The sequence below is a fragment of the Raphanus sativus genome, chromosome 5 (assembly GCF_000801105.2).
Source record: "Raphanus sativus cultivar WK10039 chromosome 5, ASM80110v3, whole genome shotgun sequence".
Taxonomy (NCBI): Eukaryota; Viridiplantae; Streptophyta; class Magnoliopsida; order Brassicales; family Brassicaceae; genus Raphanus; species Raphanus sativus.
The window spans coordinates 23,851,242-23,868,276 of record NC_079515.1 but is presented as its reverse complement, the minus strand read 5'-3'; the positions used below and the strand labels follow the sequence as shown (position 1 = coordinate 23,868,276).

At 34.6% G+C, this 17,035-nt stretch overlaps 2 protein-coding genes across 3 annotated transcripts; one reads left to right on the top strand and one right to left on the bottom strand.

The window, feature by feature from the left end:
- The first annotated feature begins 2,016 nt into the window (after positions 1–2,016).
- LOC108857763 (alpha carbonic anhydrase 1, chloroplastic) lies at positions 2,017–4,792 on the top strand. 2 transcript variants are annotated; one of them, XM_018631776.2, is made up of 6 exons: positions 2,017–2,124; positions 2,227–2,339; positions 2,718–3,039; positions 3,465–3,567; positions 3,686–3,868; positions 4,582–4,792. In XM_018631776.2, the coding sequence occupies exons 2-6, from the start codon at positions 2,270–2,272 to the stop codon at positions 4,747–4,749; spliced, it is 846 nt and encodes a 281-aa protein (XP_018487278.1). In that variant the 5' UTR covers positions 2,017–2,124; positions 2,227–2,269; the 3' UTR covers positions 4,750–4,792. The 2 variants fall into 2 exon arrangements, with proteins under 2 accessions (XP_018487278.1, XP_018487279.1); XM_018631777.2 differs by having other exon boundaries at positions 2,095–2,124; positions 2,224–2,339.
- A 7,447-nt stretch (positions 4,793–12,239) lies between these two features.
- LOC108856742 (uncharacterized) lies at positions 12,240–13,651 on the bottom strand. The gene has a single exon (XM_018630614.2). The coding sequence runs from the start codon at positions 13,522–13,524 to the stop codon at positions 12,745–12,747; it is 780 nt and encodes a 259-aa protein (XP_018486116.1). The 5' UTR covers positions 13,525–13,651; the 3' UTR covers positions 12,240–12,744.
- Positions 13,652–17,035: the final 3,384 nt, after the last annotated feature.

Genomic DNA, 17,035 nt, shown 5'->3' with positions numbered 1-17,035 from the left:
CGGAGTTGGAGTATGGACAAATGAATATTCCCGAAGACGTTTTGTCTTGATTCCGTTGAGTGATGCCCCTACCTGATCATCACATCACATGTTTCACTTTTTCTTTTTAAATAATCATCCTTTGTTTTGGCTCAAATAATCATATACGTAGTGGGAATAGTATATAAATTATACTAAGGAGATGGGAATAGTGAAAAAATCTCTTGATAAGAAGTGGGGGGAAAGAAAAATGAGAGGTGGGTTTTTATGAGGCAGGCACCATCTGTGGATTTTTTTTTCCGGCTATGCACCATCTGTGGATTATACGTAAAGATATTATGCATACACCGAAAAGATAGACAATCATTTATTTTTTAAATTTAAGATTGACAATTTTGTATAATATTAAAACTGAAAGCACAATATAGTCTAAGACTCTACTCTCTAGGCCTTTGCAAAAGAAAATAAACTTTTATGAAAACTTCCCACTAAATTATCTTCGCATCCGATCCATGAAACAAAAGAGAAAAATAAGTATAAGGAATAATAACTTTGATGTGCAACTTTTAATACACACGGTAAAATTATTAATAATTGTAAAAATTTAATTGTAAAGACAACAAAAATTCCATACTTATGAAATTAAGTTCAAAAAATAAAAAATTCCATGCTCAAGTTTGCTAAAAGGTGATGAAAAACACATTTTGATATGATCCTAAAATAACACTATTTTTGTGCTACATGTTTGTTTGTTTTTCTCTAATGAAAGTAAAATTTTTGTGTGTACATAGTTGAAGAGATGAGAGATCGACCTAAGAAAAGAATGTGCTTAAATCCACTGTCGTGTTTTAACCCGTTCAATATACAATAATTTATTTATAAATTAATAATATTAGGATTATGAACATTTATCAATTTGTATAGTTATTAATTTAAAAATGCTTTCTTAAAGTTCTATTTTTCAATATTTATCATTTGAAAACAAACAAAATATTTTTTTCAAATTTTTTTATATTAGTTAAAAATTTATAAATTTAAAGTTATCTATTTTATATTATTATTTGATTTATTTAATATATATCGAATATGTTGATAGAATACAAATACATTTTGTGTACTTAAATAAAGTAACATCAAAATATTTAAATGAAAAACAGAGATGAAATTTATTTATTTTAAAATAAACAACAAATTACTTTGTTTATATATATATTAATCACTGGTTTGTGATTTTAGAAATATGTCATATTTTACATCAATTCAATTTGCGACGAATTTTTTTAAATTAATTTATCGTGTTTATTAAATTATCGAATAATTCTTAGAAATTCTACAATATATGAGACTTAATATTTATTGACTTATGTATATATGGAGACCAGAGAGTATCCATATTTTACTATTGTTTTTCTACGTCCAACTTAAATAAATTTACTCTCTGTTTATAGAAAAACAAAATAACAGATTGTCATATAAAATAAAAATAAATCATTTAGTTTCTAGTGAAATAATGGATTTTAAATATTCAAGTTGATACGTAAATATCAAAAAAAAAAAAAATTATAATGTGACATTATGGCGTTGATGGTCTCTATTTTATCATTATTTTATCATCATTAGTTTTTAACACTAAATAATCTACATCATGATTTTTAATTTTTACCATACTCACTATTACTTCAACTGTTGAATGTTTTATTCTACCTTTCTATTGTTACTAATCTTACACTGAACTCAAAAGTTGACCATATATTTCTTTTTTTTTTTGGCCAAAAAGTTGACTACATATTTTCATGTATAATAGTTTCACGACACAATTACTATTTCTACTGCTGACCAAATACAAAAGTTTCCTTATTTTTATCTACACGATGTAAAACATATTATGCTTATCATGACTCCTCAACCCGAATGCTCTCTTTAACGAATATATAACCACATAAAATCACTTGGACAACATTTGTTTTGATTTTAGGTACTTTTTATCTTTTCAATTTTATTTCTTTATTGCTTCTTTTTGAAAGGAAAAAAAAAACTAATGTTTGAAGCAGGACTGGTTTGAAGAGAGGGCTATAAATAGCAGAAGCAGTCTCGCTCGTGTCAGGCATGAAGTAAAGCTAATAAAACATTTTGCTATCTCCACAGGTTTAACTTTGAAATCTCATTAACCAGTTTCCAGATTTGGAATATTTGTCCTCTCTGAATCTTTTTTTTAACGCAAACCCTTTTCCTCCCGTTTTTTAGCAGATTCCAACAAAACAGGAATTAAACACACAAGATCAAGAAGAAGATGGTGATGCTGATTATTAAGCTCTGCATCTTCGCCATGGCCCCCCTCTGTACTGTCGCTGCGAATGCTCGTAATGCTAAACTCTTTTTTTTCTCCCTCTAACTATATACACGCATTTAATTAATAATTATTAGAATATAATGATATTTACGTTTTTATATACACATATATATGATCATGCATGCACATGTATATAAGCTTATTTACAATGGGTAAAAAAAATTAGAAACTTTAACAAAAAAAAATTAGAAATTTTAACAAAGTTATGTGGGTTTTAAGTTTTGAGTCAGGATTAGGTAGATGTGTTATGCTTAAAAATAGTAAAGACATTAATTGATCATAGAATTGTAAAAAAAATAATTCTTCGGAGGTTTCATCCTCAACTAGTTACGTGAAGTAGTGAATATAACTTCTTAACACTACAAACATTGGTGATTTATATGAGCAGAGACACAAGGAATAGGGTTTGGATATGGAGGTAGAAATGGACCAAAACAATGGGGACACTTAAACCCTCACTACACTGAATGCTCGGTCGGTAAATTGCAATCTCCAATTGATATCCAAAGGGGACAAACCTTTTACAACAGCACATTAGAACCGCTTCACCGCGATTACTACACCACAAATGCAACACTCGTGAACCACGTCTGCAATGTCGCCATGTTCTTTGCGGAAGGAGCAGGAGATGTGGTAATAAACGATAAGAACTATACCTTACTGCAAATGCATTGGCATACTCCTTCCGAACATCATCTCCATGGTGTCCAGTAAGCCTCAATTCCTTTTTGATTATTCTTTATTATATATATATATATATATATTATAATCATTATTCACTTTATCATGGTCTGTGACACATAAAACAACCCACACCTTTTTATTTGATTATTTACCGAATTAGCTAGGCTGGACTTCAGATGATCTAGTATTATATGCCACCAACTTGTCACTCAACCTTTCTGAAATGTCCGAAATTGTTTGAAGTTAAAAAATCCCAGTTTCAGTCTAGCCCATAGAGTAAATGTTTCTCGTGAATTAGTACGACCTGTGAGGCCCATGTGAACTGTGTCTTATTTTGTTAATACCGTTTTTTTTTCCTTTTTTTTTGGAGTTGGGATTGTGCTATCTTTTGGTTTGTTTATTAAGAAATGGTGTTTAAGAAAAGTAATAAATAAAAGGGAAAATAACGTAGATATGCAGCTGAACTACACATGGTACACCAAGCAAAAGATGGAAGCTTTGCTGTGGTAGCAAGCCTCTTCAAAATCGGCAGTGAAGAGCCTTTCCTCTCTCAGGTATATTTTTTGAGGTATTAGGTATATGTATATTATGTATACAACTGTTGACGTGACTGATATATTGGTTTTCTTACATGTATGATGCTAATAACAATATAAGTAAAATCATGATTAGATGAAGGATAAATTAATGAAGCTAAAGGATGAGAGGCTCAAAGGGAACCAAACAGCACAAGTGGAAGTTGGAAAAATAAACACAAGACATATCGAACGTAAGACTCGAAAGTACTTCAGATACTATGGCTCACTCACCACTCCTCCTTGTTCCGAAAACGTATCTTGGACCATTCTTGGCAAGGTAACCTTTTGGACACGTACATTTATTGTAATTAGGAGCCTTTCGGGTTAAAAAGGTTTTAAAATGATATTCGTTTGGTTGGTAATATTTTAGTGTGTGACGACCACGTAGTTACCAAGAAAACCTTGTGATTATGCATAAAAGTGGTTTATTTAAACTGATATTCTATAAAAAAAATTCTAATACTACACTCTATTTGAATGATTTTTTGGGTGAGAATATAGTAATCCATATTCTAAAGTAAATTTTCTGAACTATATCTACTTTTCAAAAGCTCCCTAAATTACCACCTTTTATGTTGTATTTGTTTTTAATATATATCAAGACTACCGACTAAATATAAATAATTTAATATACGTAGAATTTTAGAGCGTATAGTATACGTAAAATTCCAAGTTTCAATTCTCATCCAAAATCATCTATATAGTATTGACCATTTCTAACCGGCTCGAGTGTCTTGAGGGTTCCACAGTCCATGCTTTTATGTGTGACAAGTCCCTGCTTTTATGTGTTTATGTCAAACTTATTATATACGTTAGAACAAAATAGACGGCTTCAATGTATGTGATGGATAACTAGCTACTATTGTTTTTTTTTGACCTAGCTATACTACTTTCATGTTCATTTGACATTTTTTGCATGGAAACGGTCCAAATTAATGTGACATCTTGGTTCTTGATTTCTAATTTCCGTGTATGATAAATTTAATGCAGGTGAGGTCAATGTCAAAGGAACAAGTAGAACTACTACGATCTCCATTGGACATTTCTTACAAGAAAAATGCAAGACCTTGTCAACCCCTAAACGGCCGGCGAGTTGAGATGTTCCACGAGCGCGTCACCAAAAAGGAAACCGGAAACAAAAAGAAAGATCCCAATTAAACTATTTTTGCATATCGATTTGTTCAGAACCTAATTAGCCCCCCCCCCCCCAAAAAACTGGTTTTGTAAAATCGTAATGAAAAAAAATAATTGTATGTGGTACTAATCTGTTGTTTGCTGTACTTGATCTTCGATTTCCAAATTTGATAATGTGGTGTTGAGAGCTCTATGCTACGCTGAAAATTACGTGCATCAACTAAATATCTCATTTAGTAATGGGTTATACAGCGTGTTCCAAAAAAAACGTGTTAAAAAAAAGTAATGTCGCACCTAATTCATTTGGATCCACATTTTTAATATTTTTATTGATAACTACAGTTACGAACATAAGTTCCCACAAAGTGTTATAACACGTTTTGACTTGAAAACGTCAAGGCATCTATCCTCGTTATCTACTGACCAGTTTAATGATCCAAGCCAAGTTGATCTCTATTGATCGCGATGTATGCATCTGTTTAACCATTGATGGTCTAGCATACACAAGAATGTAAAGCTCTCTACCGTCTTCCCTCAAGGTCATGCCGTCCTTTCTAAAACGTTGCATTTGTAGAAAATATATTTTGTTGTCGAATTTAATTAATTTACATAAAAAATGTAGACATGTCTAGCTAGAATCATATGATGTGGCTATATATTTTCGAGCAATACTTTAAATATATATATCTTACTTTTTATAGAAAACTATGTGTAGATGTCATACATAATATGATGCAGTCGGAAATCACAAAGGTTTAGCAAACACTAATCCTTAGGTTAAAATCAAGCTCTCAAGCAAGAACTTGAATTATAAAGCTCTGGAATCCACCAGAAAAGATAAAAGTTTGAAACTTCTATTGATAAAATTAATAATAACGTCTAAAACAGATTACCTAAAACTCTCTTATATAGAGATAGTCTAAAACATAAAAAGGAAAATACCAAATAAAAGGAAAACCAAATAAAAGGAAAATTTCTAGAAAACAATAGATTATGAATACTATGATTCTCCTACGTCAGTCTCCTCCACCTCAAAAGAACTCGACCCCGAGTTCTTTTCTTGATAAAGAACACCATCAGCATGGTACTCATAGATGTCAGCCACATTGAATGTATTAAAATGTTCATATCTTCTGGAAGTGCTACCACATAAGCATTATCATTTATCTTCCGCAAAATCTTGAATGGCCCATATTTGCGAGGCTGTAGTTTGCGATATGTGCAAACCGGGAATCCTTCTTTCCGTAGAAACACCATCACTTCATCTCCTTCTTTGAAAACCTTGACTCTTCTATGCTTGTCTGCTGCTTCTTTATTCTTTTGACCAGTTGCTTCTAAATTCGCTCGAACGGCTTCTTTAGTTGCTAAAATATCTTCTGCCATAGCCTCAGCTGAGATACTAACTCCTGAAGCTTTAGGCAACTTAACCAAATCGACCACATGCTTCGGAATAGAAGTATAGACCAAAGAAAAAGGTGATTTCCCTGTAGATGAATGCACAGCACTGTTGTAAGCAAACTCCACTTGAGGTAAAGCTAGATCCCACTGTTTCAGTTTATCTCCACAAACACTTCGAATCATATTCCCCAAAGTTCCGTTTGTTACTTCGGTTTTCCCATCAGTATGTGGGCGAGCTGTAGAACTTCGTTTCAAACTGGTTCCAAACATCCTCCAAAGTGTAATTCAGAAGTGACTGAGAAACTTGGTATCTCTGTCTGAAATTATTGTCTTAGGAACCCCATGAAGACGTACTACTTCCCGAAAAAACAACTTGGCGATGTTAGAGGCATCTGCGGTCTTCTTGCAGGCGATGAAATGCGACATCTTGGAGAACCTATCAACGACCACAAACACAGAATTAACGCCTCGCTGTGTACGAGGTAAGCCTAGCACAAAATCTATGGACAAATCTTGCCAGATATCATCTGGGATCGGTAAAGGCATATAAAGACCAGTGATCTGAGATTGTCCTTTAGAAACCTGACAGACATAACACCTTTTAACTATGGCACCCGCATCTCTCCTTAAATGTGGCCAATAAAACCTTGCTTCCAAGCTAGCAATGGTCTTGTCTCTTCCCAAATGACCACTAAGGCCGCCACCATGCAAATCTCGAATCAACTTTTCTCGTAGTGACGAGCAAGGAATGCACAGCCTGTCTCCTTTAAAAAGATAGCCATCTCGTATGTGAAAATCTGATGAAGGATGCTTCCCATTACATTTACCCCACAATTCCTCGAATTCAGCATCGCGTTCATACAACTCCTTCAAAGACTCGAAACCCACAACCTCTTGTGCTAAGATAGTGAGTAAGAAAGCTCTTCTACTCAAGGCATCCGCCACCTTGTTAAGTGTTCCAGACTTATGCTGAATAATGAAAGGAAACTTTTGCAGAAAACTTACCCAACGAGCATGCATCTTATTTATCACTTTCTGGCTGTGAAGATACTTTAGAGCTTGGTGGTCCGTAAATAGAACAAACTCTCTCTCAACCAAGTAATGCTCCCATTGTCGTAGAGCTCGAAAAACCGCATAGAACTCTTGATCATACGTACTGCACTTTTGGCGAGCTTCACTTAATTTTTCACTAAAGAAAGCTATCGGGCGCTTTTCTTGCGATAAGACAGCACCTATTCCCACACCACTAGCGTCGAATTCCACTTGAAACACTTTGTCAAAATCGGGCAGGGCTAGTACTGGTGCCGTACAAAGCTTCTCTTTGATTAAAGCAAAACTTTCTTCTTGTTTGGATCCCCAGTGAAACTTCCTTTTCTTCAAACACTCAGTGAGAGGCGCCGTAATGGTACTAAAATCTCTAACAAACCTCCTGTAGAAAGTAGCTAGACCATGAAAACTGCGTACCTCAGTAACTGACTTAGGAACGGGCCAATCCCTTATGGCGCTCACTTTGTCCTCATCAACCTGAATCCCTTCTTCACCAACGATGAATCCAAGAAATAACAGCTTGTTGGTGCTGAACGTACATTTTTTAAGATTGATGTACAATTGGTTTTCTTGTAACACCTGCAAAACCTGTTTCAGATGCTCCATATGCTCGTCTTTGGTTTTGCTGTATATCAAAATATCATCAAAGTAAACCACCACAAAAGAACCAATGAAAGGGCGGAGAATCTGGTTCATTAATCTCATGAAAGTGCTAGGAGCATTTGACAACCCAAAAGGCATCACCATCCATTCATATAATCCATCTTTACTCTTAAAAGCAGTCTTCCACTCATCTCCCGGCCTGATTCGAATTTGATGATAACCACTCCGAAGATATATCTTTGAAAACACCTTAGAACCTGACAACTCATCAAGCATATCTTCCAACTGAGGTATAGGGAATCGATACTTAATGGTTATCTTGTTAATGGCTCTACTATCAACACACATCCGCCACTGGTTACCTTTCTTAGGAACTAGAAGAACCGGTACAGAACATGGACTCATGCTCTCACGAATAAATCATTTTCTCAGCAAATCTTCAATCTGTTCTCTTAAAATCTCATTCTCCTTCGGGCTCATACGGTAGTGGGGAAGATTCGGTAGACTAGATCCTGGAATCAAGTCAATATGGTGCTGAATATCTCTCATGGGAGGTAGATCATTAGGAAGTTCTTCCGCAATCAACTCTTTGAAATCGTCTAGAATTTCTAACACTTCACGTGGAGTAGACGCCTCCTCTGTTACGGCGCTCACCACCCCTTTAACCACTAAAGGATAAAAACATTATGCTTCCTGAACATCCCCATCAAGCACCTTGTCGTCATGTGTCATAACCAAGAAGCTTGACTTCTTTTCCTTTGCACTGTTACAGAAATCCTTAACAGGTGCCATGGCTATTTTATGATTGCCCCACGTAAACATTATCACATTGTCTCGACCTCGGTATGTGATATCATTATCATACTGCCAAGGTCGACCAAGAAGAATGTGACAAACATCCATGTCAAGGACGTCACAAGTGATCTCCTCCTTATAGTGTTTACCTATAGATATGAGAACTTTGCAAGTCATGCTAACTCGAACTTGTGATCCTCTCTTTACCCAACCAAGGCCGTACGGCTTCTCATGACGGGTCGTGGGTAACTTAAGATATTCCACCAGCTTCTGAGAAACTAAATTTTCTGAACTTCCATTATCCACAATCACATTACACACCTTGTTTTGAATAGAACAATGTGTTCTAAACAAATTCTTACGTTGGCCTTCTTCTTTAGATGACAACAAGACTCGTTGCAGTACAAGGTTTATCCTCTCTCCGGATTCTTCTTCAGCGAATTCAGCTCCCTCATATTCTTTATTCCCAGCGAAATCCTCTTCATCCTCTTCATCTTCCTCTTCTATTATAGCGACTGTTTTCCGACTAGGACAGACATTGGATTTATGACCATGTCCTTGGCAACGGAAACACTTGTCAAGAGAAGGCTTAGCATAAGAATTGTTATGTCTCTGAGCTGGTGTTTTGTTATGTTGTACAGCATTAGAGCTACTAGCTCATTTGTTTCCCGGGTTGGAGTCTTTATTGGCTACGCTCTTTTCTTTCTCACTCGTGGGCTCAAAACTGGTCTGAGCCGTGTTTCTTCTAAATGTTGAAAATCCTCGTGATGACTTCTCCATTAGCTCAGCTTTCATCGCTAGACTGGAAGCTTCATGCACGGTCTATACGGTTTGTAAACCCATCTTTCCTTGGAGAGAACCTTTTAAACCGCTGATGTACCTAGCCACCTTTTGATTCTCTGTTTCGCCTAACTCATTGCGTTCAGAGAAACGCAAGAATTCAGCGGTGTATTCAGTCACCGTTCTATTTCCTTGAACACAATCGAGATACATCTTGTAAAGAATTTGTTCATAATCTTCCGGTAAGAATCGCTCCAGCATTAATTGCTTCATTCGACGCCAGGTCCTTACTGGTCCTCTCCTTTGTCTCTGCCTTTGGACAACGAGTTTATCCCACCATACTGCAGCCGTCTTCTTCAATCTGACTGTTACCATCTTAACTTGTTTACTCCCAGGAACACCCATGACATCAAAGAATCGATCAACATTAATTTGCCAATCAAGGAACTCCTCCACTCCCATAGTTCCATAGAACAATGGAATATCGGCCTTCACCCGATAATCATGATTGTTTTGTTGGTATTCTTCAGCTAGTTCTTCTTATGATCCTTCATCTGAACTAGAATTATCAACAACAACATCACGATTGTTTCTACCTTGCTGACCCCGAATTCTTTCTCCACCTCTTTGACCGACGTTATTAACCTGATTGGGATAAGCCGCAACCTGATTATTTAACGATATTACCAGATTTGCCAATTGAGCAGTTACAGCAGTGAGATTTGTAGTTGCCTCCCTTAATCCTTCTGCAAAACCCTCGAAGTCGGCTCTGGTTACTGGTTGATCACCCATGGCTGATCAAGCTTCGAAAAGAGAAGGAGAAGACCTTGTTCTGATACCACTTGACACAGTCGGAAATCACAAAGGTTTAGCAAACACTAATCCTTAGGTTAAAATCAAGCTCTCAAGCAAGAACTTGAATTATAAAGCTCTGGAATCCACCAGAAAAGATAAAAGTTTGAAACTTCTATTGATAAAATTAAAAAGAATGTCTAAAACAGATTACCTAAGACTCTCTTATATAGAGATAGTCTAAAACATAAAAAGGAAAATACCAAATAAAAGGAAAACCAAATAAAAGGAAAACTTCTAGAAAACAATATATTATGAATACTATGATTATCCTACGTCATAATAAATGATGCTCTCATATTTCTAGATAAGATTTAATGTCAATTGAAATTTACAACCAATTACAAAATACTACATATTTTTTATTAGTCAAACTGATTTTATTTAATGCAATTTTGTGTAACCAAAATAAATTGAGTAGAAATTTATATTTTCTTAATCTTTCTATAAAAACCTTCAACACCACTTAAAATTGTACAAATGGAGTATATCTCTTGTAAGCTGATACATTTGGAATGTTTTTTTAGTATTATTATTGTATATTGGAAAAGAAACATGTATCTTAACTATTGCAACTGGATCAGGAATCATGATGGAGAGAACAAATGTAAAAGGGGATTGTTTCAATATTGGTTAGAAATAATTGTTTCTAGGAGTAAATTGAAAAGGAGAGATATTTATTGTCACTGTCTTTCCTGCCAACTCCAAACAAACAACAATTCTCGTAACTAGAATTAAAACTATACTATGTATTATGTGTATATTACAAAGCTTTGTTATAAGAGGAAAAATATATGTTATAAAAATCTGTGGACCTCTCTTATTTGCAGCCAAACATTTTTTCCTCCATAATCTCCTTTTATAAGTCTCACTGGACTTAATCTTCGATCGGGGTCATAGTTGTTAAAATAAACTATGTTAAAAAGTTATAGATGTCATAGTTCAATTGTTGTATTTAGTTTGTGAAATGTCGTCCGAACATATAGAAAGCATTTAATTGTGTAATTGGTTATTTAAAGCTGTCAAAACTTCTCTGTTTCAACATATTTGCCAGTCAAAGTCTTTGAGTATGGAACCATTCTCACGTCGGTCTCAAATTGGAAAGCTAATTTGTAACCGAGTATATCACATCACATTAATATAGACATTGAACCTGGAACTTCGATCCCTTAATCTCATTGGCGAATGACGAGTAAAGCAGTGGTAATTATATTTTAAATGGTAAAAGTTTAACCGTAAAACCAACACGATGACGAGAGAAGCAATGGCGACGCGTTGATAAAAACAAAAATTCCTCACCGACGAATATAACAACAAAGACGCATGAGGCCAAAAGTCAGCAACGACAAGAAATTGTGATCCCTGCTAAACTTTCTGAACACCTTTATTTAGAAGTACAGTTGGAAAACGAGTATTAAGAATACTTACTACAAGTAGTTTGCTGAATGCTAAATATGTAAAAGCTAATCTATATAGTTTCTGTGAAATTTATAAATAGAACTAGCAATACATTTGAAGAAAAACACAAAAGGCAGCTAAAATTAAACAATTACTAATCCCCCCAGGAAATGAACAAAAACTTACAACTATCAAACCTCGTATTAATTGTCCAAATACACCATTATGTAGGCAAGACCAATTTTAAAATGCCAGTTCAAAGGACTGACTTTTCCAAATTAATTGTTATTGTTTATAACTTTATATTATAGAATCAAAGATGGCTAAGATACAACTCTTTAGAGGAAAAAAAGATGGCTAAGAATGTCCTGTCTTTTCTTGAAAACGAAACAAACAATAAGATACAAATTTCTCTTTTCAGTAAGATACAAATTTAAATACATAAAAAGACACTAGCGATTAATTTTACTTAACTCGTCTCTTTGCAGGACTTGAACACGTCAATTTTTTTTGAAAATGTTTATGGCTCCCACTATTCACTTTCATTGTTTTGAATTTTTATGATGTTTATTTTTCTGGTATTATAGCACTATTTAACTGACTTCATTTGAGGACAAGCTCATTCGTAGAAAACAGAGTAGTGACCGTTTACTCATGAAGTATTTTATATATTTATTGACCAATTCTACAAGAAAACACATATACACAAATAAATGACAACACCTATATTTATTGACCAATTCTACAAAAAAACACATATACACAAACAAATGACAACACCTATGTACCACCAAAAGGCCCCCCAAAAAAAGCAAAACTAATCAAAATCAAAAGTCTTAAGAAGAAAAAAGGGGCACAATATAATATTAGTAAGATATACAAAACGGTGGAAGTTAGGTTTGAACGCAAGATATCAAATCAAAAGTGCGCCGTGTTCTCTATCTATGCCGTGTTCAGTTAAACCGGTTGCCACGTCAACGCTAACGACTTTCTGAATAACACACGCTTATGGGCCCCATAAAAGCACACGAACAGCCAACAACCCAATCACCATCCTTGTTTACTCCGTAATAAGCTTGAAACGCGGGAACGGGCCCCACCGATTCTCACCTGTCCACGCTGTAAACGCCGCAAGTCACGGCAACGTCAAACTTCTACCAACAAATCCGGTCTTCTCCCCGATTTAAACCGCGTAACTCCTCCTAAACCGGGTAATACCGGTTCCTCACGGCCGAGAGATTTCCTAGGCGGAGAAGATTTCCCGACATCTCCCGGCGGAAGCCGTTCTCTGATATCGCTGGACCTTCTCGCCGGAACAGCGACCTCCCTCTGCGGCGCGTGTGCTCCAGTCGCGGTGAGGCTTTTGCAACCACCTCCGGTTCTGAAGATGGCTCTGAAGGTCGCGAGAAACCCGGGTTTCTTGACCGGAACCGGTTTATTATCCTTAAACGAATCGGTTCGACCGGATCTCTGTCTCTGAATTCTGCGGCTCCGGTCGCGTTTTGACCTCACCCTACCAATGCAAGAGACCTTCGGGGAAGAAGGCTCCGACTTCAACCGCGACCCGATCCGCTTCGGTATCATCAGAGTCCTCGCGATTCTGCAGTTTCTCCTCTGCTTCGTCACTTCGTTGAAACACGTCTTCTGCGGTTTCGGCAGTCTGATGATCGACGACGTCTTGGATTTGAGAGAAGAAACCCTCTGAGAGTTTGAGTTGTGAACATTCTGAGCAGAAGATGAGATTCCTCTCTGTGATCCTTTCCGCTCGAAGAAGGCGTTCTCGTTGAACCACTCGAGCTCTGCTTCTTTGGATACGGAGTAAGACTCGGGTGGAAAATCGACTGGACTCGGGACGGAGATGGGAACGGGTCGGATCATCGGGTCGTGAGCTGAAGGAACCGAGGTTTCAAGATTGACTTGGGGCATTAGAGCGAAACAGAGACGGTGATGAGAGTTTCAAGGAAGAGAGGAGATAATACAAAATTGGGTTCCTTACAATTGAACCAGTAGCCTCTTTTATATTTGCCGATTTATTTGATTTCTTTTTTTAATGTTTATTATATTTTCTTTCTCTGATTACAATAGGTGGTTGACTTTCACTCACTAAAGTCCGGAGTGTTTTCTCAGCTAAAATATCACAAGTAGGATAAATGCGAAAGATATTAATCTTCGAAAATGACAAAAAGAAACATATAATGTACAATATACTAAGATGACATTTTTAGATAAAGTCGAAAACATATACCAAAAATCTCTCAAGAATATTAATCTTTCAGTAATTCATCTTAAACCCTAAATCTAACAAAGGAAACTACTCAAACATCATTAAGGAAAACATTAAAATAATTTGAATATAATACATAAATAGAATAAAGGTAAAAAAAACTGGAATTTCAATAAAAATCTCTAAAAAAATTTCGATCTTCTCTCCAAAAACTTATAAGTAAAAAAACTTTTAAAAAACTGACAATTTTTCATAGTTGCTAATTGCTAACAATAAACCATAAATCTCTTAGATAGCATTTTTTGTATCTCGCTATTTCCTTTCTAAATATTAGAAGTTTCAAATTTTATTGTTTTAAGTCTGTTAATTAACATATTTAGATAGTATAGTATCATACTGATAAATGCATATTCATTATTTTAACATATTAAAGATGTAAGTGAATTCATCATGCAATTTGTTTAAATTACTTTTTTGTAGATTACCCTCATATTATATTTGTTTTTATAACTTATTTGATTAGTTTTTATGAAAGTTGTGAATGTAACTGACTAAAAGAATTTCTGTCGAAACATAAGATAACAATGTTGATTAAAATTTTAATTTTTAATATGTAAATAAATTCGTTAAGTACTTTTAATTGATTAAAAATAATTTGAAACTCACAAATAAGCTATTTTTAATTATATGTGTTTTACACAAGTGGCTTACTATTATCAAACATTTTAAAGTATATATATATATTTTTAGAACATTTGTGGATAATCAAAGAATGAGGTTACTCAGTAAAAAAAAGCATGAGTAGGAAACAATGACTAACTTTAAACTAAACTATTAATATGAACTTGCATGTAGCCTGAATTAAAAATCTAGTATTATGTGTTTAAAAATATTATTTTCAAACAAGATGTATCTATATAATGTAAAAAAAGGAATTAAATATGTGGTGTGTAAGCTAAGATTGACAATATGGAAAATTAGTTACTTTAAAATAATAGAATATAGTTGTTGTGATGATTAAAACAAACAATACATTTAAGCTTACAGAAAATCAATTGATACATTTACTTAATTAAGAAATTAACATTGTGACTTTCTAACAGATTCCCCAAAACAGGTAAAACTGTTTCTACTATAAAAATCATCTTGATCAATCAAACATTCTCAAAGAATCTCTCGTTTCACACTACAATAAGCAGACAAAAAAGTTACACTTTAAAATTTTGCGTTGTTGTAGTACTTACAAAATGGCAATTCAAGCATCAAAGAAAATTTACAATGCTTTCATTATTGTAAATTTACTTACAATTTTGTTTTCAGCACATGTATATGATTCTATCGAGATAAAGGCATGCATAAAAAATTGTATCAGAAATAAATGCATGCAAGGATCAAAAAGAGCGACTCCAGCGAAATGTTACACACCTTGCAAGATAATGTGTGATCCAAAGAAGGATGGGCTTGCAATTGCCAATCCTAACATTTATAATACTCCTCTTGTGAGATTCTGCATAAACTTTGGCTGGATATTCAATGATACTTGCAACAAAGCTTAAAAGCATTTTTTTTTCATTTCACAAATTTTATATCTATATTTTGTATTTTTAATCAGTTAAAATTATTGTATATCTTTTTTATGTTACAAAAGTATTTAAGAATAACTCTACAAAGATATCCCAAATCCATGTGTTAAATTTATTGACATAGTTCTTACATTTTACAAAGTGTATCCTTTGTCCATGTGTGTGGGATATATATATATATATATATATTGGGTAAGTAGACAAGTATCATAAACTCTCTCAATCTGATTAATGAGCTTCAAAATTTCAAGTGTTTTAAAAGTACACAAGCTACTCGGAAATATGAAGCTCTCTTCCTCTGGTATCTTGATATCATTCAAAATTTCCCTAGAGAACTTTCTCTTTCAAATAAAATATTCAGTTGTAGTATTTAATGATTGAATTCCTTGGGAGCATGTGCACACAAAGATTAAACTAGGCAATCAATAATAAATAAGCACTAAACAGCAGAAAACAAGTAATAAGCTGGTTGTGAGAATATATGCGAAAATACCTAGACTTATGGTTTCGGACAATCATAATTATGTATATAGATGCTAAGGATGCGTGATAAACTGTTCTATAACTCGAATGCAATAGCATTCACAGAAATGTTACAATATAAAGTAGAATCAAACATTGAGGAGATGCGTTGACTGCTTGGCTTTGCTATCGTTCATGACTTGTATTGTAGTCAGCCTATGCCTTGATAGTCTTTCTAATCCTTCTTCCTTCATTTATTTATTTTCTTTTAGTTTTGGTAGCTTCAGCGCCAGCAAACTATGGACAGCAAAGCCAAAGCAATACTAAACAAGCACGGAAATCCTAGCTATAATCTAATCTGGAAAGAACTGGAGCTCTCAACCATAGCTTTGATTCACTTTTCTTATTGGCAGAAGTCAGGGCTATTTTAATCTCAGAGAGGCCGATAGGACCAGTATCGGATGTGATATTGACAAAAGGAAAACTACTCCATTATTGTCTCTTCTTGGATTTGAAAACAAAAAGTACGTTTAGGCAGAAATCTTGTATGAGATATCGAAGACTCTTTTAAAATGACTTAAATGGCTCACATTTGAGGGGAAGCCGTTCAGATCCCCGAAGTATGCTATGAATATCAGAATCTTCCTTTATCCAAAGAGAGGGCGAAATGTCAACAAACTTTAGCGAGAGTACCAAGATCGGACTATCAAGGTGTTAAAGTGAAATTGGGAGGGAGCAGAGCTCGCCAGCGTTGGAAGACCCAATCAAATACCCCCTTATAGTATATGTTTTCCCTATTTTCTCTCAATTAAATGGAACTAAATGGGCAATGCAAAAGGCGGAAAAGTCTCATCTGTTCTCTTTGATTAAGGTATCCACGATACGAATATCTCTTTCCTCTAAATCTCTATTTAACTTTTCCAGTTTTTGTGCTGTAACAAAAGTCGCTAGAAGACAAAAAAATAACTTAATTAGTTTGTTGTGTAAAGTGAAAAAATATGAAATGGCTTAAAGTAACGACTTAGTGAATATATCGTCTAATTGTTGTGTAATAAGAACATGTTTGATCACTAGAAGACCAAAACAAAACTTTCTCTTGAGCATAGTGCAAAATGAGTCTAAAGTGTTCTGTTTATTGTGAAGAACTAGATTTGCAGGTATTTCTTGG